The following is a 10,287-nucleotide window of genomic DNA, read 5'->3' as shown; positions in this document are numbered from 1 at the left end:
CCGAACATCAAAAGGCCCAGATAATTAAATTACGTAACCCAAATAATCAAAAATCCCCCAACAAACGCTAGGTGTTACAGTCATTAAAAAATACTGTAGTCTTATTAAGTAGGCCAACTTTGTCATCTAAATCACAGACAAGCAACCTGTAGTTCACCTGTATATTGTCCCCACCTTGTCCCCCACTTCTCATACTCCTCTTCTTATAAAACCTTGTGGTATTCCAATCCTAACTTCAAACTCAAATCACATTCATCTTCACTACTCAAGAAGAGCTTCAAAAGTAAAACTTAGCAAAAAAACCAAATCTCAATTAAGCAAACAAGAATCATATTTTAGAAGAAAATGGCAGCAAAACAAGGGTTAGGCTTTGAGATCACAGAACTGAGGTTGGGTCTTCCCGGAGCTTCTTCTCCAGTGGAGATCAAGAACAAAAAAAGGGTATTTACTGATATCAATGAAGACGAAGAAAACAACTCGGCAATCACCAATGACCTGAAGAGAATCAAGCAAAGTAAGCATGCTCCTCAAGTTGTGGGTTGGCCTCCGGTTTGCTCATATAGAAAGAAATACAACAACAGCAAGCCTGAGGATAACAAGCAAGGGGCATTTTCCATTACCGACGCCGATGAAGAAAACAGTTCATCGACGGTGACCGAAGATTATTCAAGAAAAGTACAGAACAATAAGGCTACTAGTAATCAAGTTGTGGGGTGGCCACCAGTTTGTTCATACAGAAAGAAGAACAACAACAATGGGTCGAGTGCAGTTGTCGACAATCCAGCTGCTAAATTGAACGTAAAAATTTCAATGGATGGTGCACCATATCTTCGAAAGATCGATTTGAATGTTTACAAAGGATATTCAGAACTTGCCATGGCATTCGAGAAGTTATTCGGGTGTTTCGGAATGGGTAAAGATTCTGAATATATCGCAATATACGAAGATAAAGATGGAGATTGGATGCTTGTAGGGGATGGTCCTTACAAAATGTTTACTCAATCATGCAAAAGGTTGAGGATTATGAAGAGATCGGAAGCAAAAGGCTTCGGATTAACGTTGTGACGGGTTTTCATTTATGCAAATTATGAGTTTGATTCATTAGCTGAGGCGATGTGCCCGCTGATAATTAAGCTCACAAGGGAAATAACCACTACTTAGGAAAAACAACATCTTCATAACTATGTGTATACAACTATATATTGATGTATTTATACTTGTTGGTTAAACTTCAACATAGAAGTCACTAACAAGCTGGTTAGGATAAGATTAGGAAATTGATGTAATCCTAAGGGAATTTGTTGGAACAAAGAAGAATATTTGGTTTCTCTATTTATGATTGGCTTACACTGCAAGAAAATATTCTCTAGATATGTTGCTATCTATACGAATATGTGGCATGTATAGGATATATATATACACTTCTTGTAAAACCTCCATTGATAATAAGAAACCCTAATCATTCTTCTCCCGTGGACGAAGGCTATAGCCGAACCACGTTAAACTGTGTTTCTTCTTTAATCTGTTTTAGTTAACTGCATAACATCTTATGCAGATCCAATATTGACTGCATAACATCTTATGCATACTGCATAACATCTTATGCATACCAACATGGTATCAGGGGATCGTTAACGATCCTGGCCGTTTCTCTGTAATCAAGTTTCGTTTCTCTGTGTGTTTACTATGGCACAATCAGATCATAATACTAGTTTGCGTTTAACCTCTGTCTTGCTGAATGATGTCAATTATGTCAGCTGGTCTAGGGCTGCTGCTCTTGCTCTTGGGGGTAAAAGAAAGTCTGGGGTATATTGGTGAGAATAGTACTTGTCCAGATGCTAAAGATCCAAAGTATGAAGATTGGATTGCTGATGATCAACTGGTTCGCACGTGGCTTCTCCAGTCATGGAACCACATATTTCGGAATTTTCTCGTTTTCAGAATCTGCAAAGGATTTGTGGAAGTCTGTTGCTAGTCTGTATGGCTTACGAAATAATGTTGCTCGGGTGTTTGAGCTGAAGCGTGAGATTGCTGAGGCTGCACAAGGTACGAAAAGTTTTACTGAGCATTTTGGTTATTTAAAAAGGAAGTGGGATGAACTGGATACATATCGTCCTCATACAACTGATGCCAAAATTCTCTTAAAGAGGGTTGAGGAGGATAAAATTTTTGATGTACTCAGTAGCCTCACATCAGAGTATGAATCTCTTAGAAGCACTATTCTCATGAGTGCTGAATTGCGAAGTTTGTCTAGTGTCTGTGCGACTGTGCAACGTGAAGAGACACGCAAGAAAGTTATGAATCATGTTTCTAAAAGCATTGTAGACCTGGATGCTGCTGAATCCAGTGCTCTTCTGAGCTCCAGAGATGATAAACGAAGAGCCATGCCATTTGATAAGGACAAGACTTCTCGTGATAAGGGTAAGAGAAAAATTTTTCATTGTGATCATTGTAATAAAACTGGTCACACCAAGGATCGTTGTTGGGATATTTATCCTTATCTTAAAGCTAATTTTGACAAAAATAAGCTTGCTCGAGCTGCTGTAGCTGACAATTCATCCTTTACCATAGACCAGTTGAAGGATTTCTTTCACCAGTTGAGTAATAAGAATGAGCGCAAGGCCAACCATACTTCAGGTAACCTGCTAGCCTTTCTTACTACGCCTGTTTCCAACCGTCACATTTGGATTATTGATTCAGGAGCTACAGATCATATGGCAAATGATCCTTCGTCAGTTCATGCATTTATTCGCAGCTCTCATAAAAATGTGTCTGTTGCTAATGGCTCTACTTCTCCTGTGCTGGGCAGTGGGAAAGTGCATTTTTTTCCAGATTGTCCGCCATCTAATGCACTTGTTGTTCCCTCGTTTCCTACTCAATTGTTATCTGTTGGTCAAATCACTAATTCTCTGAATTGTGATGTTACATTTACCCCTACCTCAATCATCTTTCAGGATCGAAAGACGAAGAAGACGATTGGTAGAGGCATATTTTCTCATGGATTGTACCTGTGACGCTCTAGTAACATGGCATGTCTCACTCACAGATCAACTCCGCAGTTTCTTTATCATCAACGACTTGGACATCCTTCCAGTCGTGTTTTTTCTAGGATTTTTCCCACTTTTTCTGTTCAGTCTCAAGTCTGTGATGTTTGCCAGTTTTCTAAACAATCTCGTTTTCCATTTCCTAACTATGTGACTCGAGCTACAATGCCTTTTGAATTAATTCATTCTGATTTATGGGGTCCTGCTCCAATTGATGCTTATGATGGGTATAAATATTTCGTTATCTTTATAGATGATTGGTCACGTGCTACATGGATCTATTTACTCAAATCCAAAACTGAAGTTTCATCTGTATTTGTGGATTTTCATTGTATGATCCGCAACCAATTTGATGCACAGGTTAAAATTTTTAGATCCGATAATGGCACTGAGTTTGTCAAAGGCCCTCTTCCAGGTTATTTGCGTAGTCATGGTATTATCCATCAAACTAGCTGTGTTGGTACTTCACAGCAAAATGGTGTTGCTGAAAGGAAACTCCGTCATATTCTGGAAACAACCCGTGCTCTTATGATTCAGATGCATGTTCCAAAGAAATTTTGGTCTCATGGTTCTCTGACGGACACTTACTTGATCAATCGTCTGCCTATTCGTGTGCTTGAGTTCAAATCTCCATTAGAGGTTTTAAAACATCATCAGCCTGACATTTCTCATCTTAGAGTTTTCGGTTGTGTGTGTTATGTACATTTACAGGCAAAGCATCGTGATAAACTGGATTCACGGGTAACTAAGTGTGTTTTCTTTGGTTACTCTTCTACAAAGAAAGGATATATTTGTTATCATCCACCCACTAGAAAGCTACAGATTTCTCGTGATGTTGTGTTTGATGAAACAATGGCTTATTTTCAGTGTGATTCTGGCAGTCGGTCTCAGGGGGAGTGTTATACAGATTTGGCCCCACTTCCACTCTTGTGCATGTATGTAAACATAAAAATGGAGCTCATTTCTCTTATTTCATACATCTTTCCTAGCCTACCAGGGTTCAAGTAATTGATGAAGGCGAAGGACCCATAATCATCAATACCAATGGAAACAATGATGTTAATCAAGAAGAAGAAGAGAATAATGAAAACACTGAGAATAACGAAGAAGTAGAATAAGAAGAAGAAGAGATCGATGAAATAACTCAACCCATTCCACTGCGAAAATCAACAAGACAGATACAAAAGCCACAGTATCTGGAGGATTATGTTCTTCAAGCTACAGAAGAATGTGAGATAATGCTACTTTCTTTTAATGATGAGCCAAGGAATTTTCAGGAAGAAAAAGTCTCGACTAAATGGACACAAGCATGTAGAGAAGAAATTATTTCAATCAACAGAAATAAGACTTCGTTTCTAGTTGATAAGCCAGGTGGGGTAAAAGTGATTGGTCTTAAGTGGATCTTCAAAATAAAACGGAATGTTGATGGTACTGTCAAAAAATATAAGGCAATACTTGTAGCTAAGGGATACGTTCAAGAATCAGGCATAAACTTTGATGAAGTTTTTCGCACCAGTTGCTAGACTAGAGACAATTCGTCTTTTAATAGCAGAAGCAGCATCAAACTCACGGGAAATTCACCACTTAGACGTTAAGACAACATTCTTACATGGTGAATTGCGAGAAGATGTGTATGTTGAACAACCAGAAGGTTTTGAAGTAAAAGGACAAGAGCATAAGGTTTACAAGTTGTCAAAAGCTCTCTATGGTCTAAGACAAGCTCCTCGAGCCTGGAATACAAAGTTAGATCAAATCTTAAGAGAAATCAGATTTGTTAAGTGCTCTAAAGAAACATCATTATACGGAAGAGAAGAAAAGGGAACGCTTCTTGTGATTGCAGTCTATGTAGATGATCTATTTTTTACTGGCAACTCCCTTAAGGTGATCAATGAGTTCAAGAGAGAAATGTCATCAAAGTTTGAGATGTCAGACCTCGGAAAACTCACTTATTACCTTGGCATAGAAGTCCATCAAGGAGTAGATGGGATTCAGATTAAACAAGAAGCTTATGCAAGGAGAATTCTGAAAGAAGCAGGACTTGAAACTTGTAATCCAACTAAGATACCAATGGAGTTTGGACTTAAAGTTTCAAAGGCACAAGAAGAAACAGAGATTGATCCAACGAGTTATAGAAGAAATGTTGGATGCCTTAGATACTTGTTACACACAAGATCAGACTTGGCTTTCTCTGTGGGAGTAGCAAGCCGTTATATGCGGAGTCCACGCAAATCTCATGGTGATGTAATAAAACATATATTGAGATATCTAAGAGGAACAATCAGCTATGGATTGAAGTATGGTCGAGGAGGATCAAAACGAATTGTTGGGTATAGTGACAACAGTCATAATATTGACCAAGATGATGGAAAAAGTACAACTGGTCATATATTTTATCTAGGTGAAGCACCTATTACATGGTGTTCACAGAATCAAGACATTGTAGCCCTCTCATCCTGTGAAGCTGAGTTTATGGCTGCAACAGAAGCAGGTAAACAATCAATATGGCTTCAAGAACTGTTGGGTGAAATCAAAGGAAGAGAACCTGAAAAAGTTCTCATCAAGATTGATAATAAGTCTGCAATTGCACTTACTAAAAATCCAGTGTTTCATGAGAAGACGAAACACATTCACAAAAGGTATCATTTCATACGAGAATGCATCAAGAAGGAGGTCATTAACGTTGAACACATACCAGGAACTGAGCAGAAAGCAGATATATTAACAAAGCATTAGCTCGGATCAAGTTTGAAGAAATGAGACAATTGATTGGAGTACAAGATATGTCACGGGTAAGGTTGAAGCTTAATGGGGAGAATGTTGGTTAAACTTCGACATAGAAGTCACTAACAAGCTGGTTAGGACAAGATTAGGAAATTGATGTAATCCTAAGGGAATTAGAAGTCATCTAGTTCTAAGAAAAGGAAAGACATGTAATAAGGTAATAGGACTAGGAAAAGGAATTCATAGTTCTATATATATATGATCACCAAAGTTGTGGTTGATCATATGAGCAAGATCAGAGCTTGTGTTTAGTTTTGAGAGATTTTCTAAACATCAATAAAGAGAGTTGTCTTTATATAAGCTAAGTTTCATCTTGCAGTTGCCATTAATACTCATCTTTTATCAATCAAAATTTTGTTTACATAAACGCAATCGGATCCTCTTACATTTCACTATATACTTGTAGCGAATTTACATTTACATTTACATAAACGCAATCCGAATTTTGTTTGAGATTATTCAGATCTTCACAATCAGAATTCTTTGTTTCTTTGGGCTGTGTTCCTTTGGATAGTTGGATTGATCAGACCATCACAACTTTATTAAACTTTCCTTTTATCATCAGATATATTTTCTCAACAACCCAATATCATTTTGTAATGGCAATCTTTGAAGCAGTTCGCTTTGGAATTTTCTTAAGTTTCCGATTTTCAAATATATTATTCATCATCTAAACATGTCAATAAACCCACACGTACTTGTGCATTTCTCATTTTACCAAGAGAGATAGCCCTTTCCTTGCCATTGTTGACAACAAGTCAAAAAGAAAAGGAAATAAAGACCACTCAAGTTTCCATTGAAAAATCATCTTCCATGTTCGTGGAAATCCTCCCCAAATGGTCCAGCAGCTTGTCCAGAGGCCCAACGGGTGAAAATACCAGGCAACTGCTAAAATGCTACTCCTGACTGCTAAAATGCTACTCCCTCTGTTTTAAAATAATAGATTGGTTTCATGGGCAAATTTGCAGAGGGAGAACAAGAAGGCTGTCTAAATGGGACCTTCAAGGTCTTCAACGTCCATAGGAGTACATTTTTCCATGACTTATGCACCATTATTAACACCAGGAGAAACGAGCACGGACGACCAAAAATCCGGGCACACAAAATAGCACTTTGCAGAGGGAGAACAAGAAGGCTGTCTAAATGGGACCTTCAAGGTCTTCAACGTCCATAGGAGTGCATTTTTTCCATGACTTATGCACCATTATTAACACCAGGAGAAACGAGCACGGACGACCAAAAATCCGGGCACACAAAATAGCACTCCAAGAGAGACTGGTCCAGTGCTAGCTGTAAGTAGTATCAGCATCCAGCAACATATGCTTATCTGTAAGAAAGCCGCAAGACCCATGGACCCATTGCTTAACCATGACAGAAGGTCCAGCAGATTGTTCTCAAATTCCAAAAATTCTCACTTTAAGTATGGAGCCACTGTAGGTCCAGTTTTTTCTTGGCTATTTCCTTGGCAAACTTCACAAACAAAAACCAGCAAAACAATCCAAAACTATATATATCTTTTGTTCTTATGTTTTGTGTTAATCATTAATTTGCATGTGCTTATAGTTCCACATAACCAACTAGCAAATCTTAATTCTAGACAATGTGATATTTTCTTTCGATACATATGTATCATCAAATCTGTATCCAGATATATTTTCTTAATTTGAATAAGAAAGCAAACTTATTCATACAAAAAGATGTTGGGGTTTACCCCATTAGCTGCTAAATGATGCATTTTATTTTATACAGTTTAAAAGTACATGCATATAGCAATGACACGCTACATGCATGGAGGAGGCGTATATAGATGATGCGCAGCGCACGTTACTGAGAAAAGTGATGCGCGGATACACACATACTCCATTGTTGAAACTTGAATCAGTTGAATGGTTTGAAACTTGAATTTAATGAAAGAATGTGCAAAAGGTATTTTATGCGTACTTAAATTACACACAACTAATGAAGGATGGCTTCATTGACCACAGGCATCATCACATGTAATGTTTCATTTCCAAACATCATACTAACTCAGAGGGCCAATAACGACCTAACCCTAATAATGAAAATCCCACAACCAACGCTACGTGAGCTCTGTCTCAACTACAACCATTAAAAATAGTTTTGGGTAGGCCAACTTTGTCATTTAAATTACAGACCAACAGACCCAAGTTGACCTGTACCTTGTCCCCGCCTAGCATGTTCCTCTTCTTATAAAACCTAGCAGTATTCCATACCTAAACCTCAAACTCAAAACACATTCATCTGCATCAAAAGCTTCAAAAGTAGAGAAAAAGTTGAAGGAAAAAGAAAAATCTCAAACAAGATATATTTTTTGTTTAGAGGAAATGGCAACAAAACAAGGTTTAGGTTTTGAGATCACAGAATTGAGGTTGGGTCTTCCTGGTGCTACACAGCATCCTACTCCGATGGAGATCATCAAAACAAATGATAGTAAGAAAAGGGTCTTTGCTGAGATTAACGAAGAGGAAGAAAACCACTCAACAATCACCGACGATCATAAGAAAAAACAAAAGAAGCCTGCTCAAGTTGTGGGATGGCCACCAGTTTGTTCATACAGAAAGAAAACCAACAATAACACCATTGCTGTTCAAGAGAAAAACAAAGCTGATTCATTAGGTCAAAAGTTATACGTAAAAGTTGCCATGGACGGTGCACCATATCTTCGAAAGATTGATCTTAATGTTCATAACGAGTATTCGGACCTTGTTGTAGCTTTTGAGAAGCTCTTTGGTTGTCCTGGTTGCATTGGTAAGGATTCAGATGGCTCAGAGGAATATATTCCCCTTTACGAAGACAAAGATGGAGACTGGATGCTTGTAGGAGATGTTCCTTACAAAATGTTCACTGAAGCATGCAAAAGATTAAGAATTATGAAGAGATCAGATGCCAAACGCTTTGGATTAAGGTCATGATACCGCAAGCACTTAATTACGGATTAAGCAAATTTTATACACAATAGCTAACTTAAGCTTGATCATATTACTCGAGAAAATATTGTTCCAAGGCAAAAAAATGTAAAGAGCGTACTTTTTGATTATATACAATACGTAGATAGTAATATCCCAATTCAGTGAAATGCAAAATGTTCTTATTTTTCTTGATCATCTACGTTTTCTTGTCCTTCAAATTATTCTTTTGACGGAAAACCGTTTAGATTACCAAAAACAAAAGCGAAACTAAATTCTGTCTAGTGTCAAGGCCATGCAGTTGACGAAATTACAAACTTTTGAATGCATTCTTCTTTGTCGATCAGAAAACAAGGTCTTCCGGTCGAATAGCATTGCATCTCTATGTAAATTATTGTGTCGATGGTTCGAAGTTATGTCTACCTGTTAATTAGCTATAGTAGGGCCCAAGCATTAATACACATACGTGTATATTATCACATCGACCTGTTAATGTCTAGCATTTATGCTCGACTAATAATGCAAGTTAGTACCAGCAATATTAATTAGACGTTGGTCCCAGTTACCAGCCGAGGACAATGCTCATGGAAGGGTTATTGTTTGCCACATGATTTTTGTGGTTGTCTATTGGACTGACGACAAGGCCGGTGGCAAAGAAGAGATAACAATGCATTGATGAGTATCCATTATGTATAATACATCATTAACTTATATGTACTTGTACCAATAAAGAAGCATCTTTCCTTACACTTGTAAGTTGCTTAAAGATTGGCCTTTTGTGTTAGGTCAGGATTTCTATACATTAAGCATGAGTTGTAGTGTTTTGCCGTAATGAACAAAGAAATTGTACTTTGTACAGTTTCTTCTTTCAACCACCGGCTTGCCATTTAACTAGAAACAAGCACAATGGTATAAAGCTTTCTTCCTATTGGTAATATGGTTTTTTTTTTCTTGATATTTCGATTATATTATTATTTTATTTTATTTGAAAAAAGATTATCAGTATTTTGATCAAGAAAAATCCGAGCGGGGGCTAGGAATCTAATTACTGGAAGGAAAAAGATTTCAGGATCCATAAGATGGTAAAAATGGGCTTTAGAGCCCATATAATAAAGAAAAAATACTCTTGGGAGCCATCCTAACGAAGGTTGTTTTTAGGCATACCTAACTCTTTCTAGGCATATTGAATAAAGACAAAAAAAAGATGTCAAATAACAAAAGCAGAAACTCCCTTAACCAAAATTTTTTATAATGACAAATCTGCCCTTTCTATATAAGTGTTAGTAAAATGGATTAGTGATTAAAATTTTTTTTTAGTGATTAAGATAATTCAGAATTATAAAGTTTTGGGTAGATGAAAAAATTTGGGGAAAAAAGATCAAGTTTTTATTGAGAAAGAGAGAAGGAAAAGGAGAAAGTGAGAAAAAAAAAATCTTGATTCAATGGAGGATGAGAAGGGTCATTCTTCATCTAAAAAACCTAGGAAAATACATATCAACTACAACAATGATCCAGAAATGGTTGATTTATTAGAT

The 10,287-nt window shown here is 37.2% G+C and overlaps 1 protein-coding gene and 1 pseudogene across 1 annotated transcript; both read left to right on the top strand.

Moving 5' to 3' along the window:
- Window positions 1-250: 250 nt before the first annotated feature.
- Window positions 251-1,336, top strand: LOC113303649 (auxin-induced protein IAA6-like). Its single transcript, XM_026552696.1, has one exon. The coding sequence runs from the start codon at window positions 346-348 to the stop codon at window positions 1,063-1,065; it is 720 nt and encodes a 239-aa protein (XP_026408481.1). The 5' UTR covers window positions 251-345; the 3' UTR covers window positions 1,066-1,336.
- A 6,711-nt stretch (window positions 1,337-8,047) lies between these two features.
- Window positions 8,048-8,950, top strand: LOC113303648 (annotated as a pseudogene).
- Window positions 8,951-10,287: the final 1,337 nt, after the last annotated feature.

This window comes from Papaver somniferum, chromosome 8 (genome assembly GCF_003573695.1).
Source record: "Papaver somniferum cultivar HN1 chromosome 8, ASM357369v1, whole genome shotgun sequence".
Classification (NCBI taxonomy): domain Eukaryota; kingdom Viridiplantae; phylum Streptophyta; class Magnoliopsida; order Ranunculales; family Papaveraceae; genus Papaver; species Papaver somniferum.
Note: the sequence above shows the minus strand (reverse complement) of the source record. Positions and strands in the feature narration are given on the sequence as shown.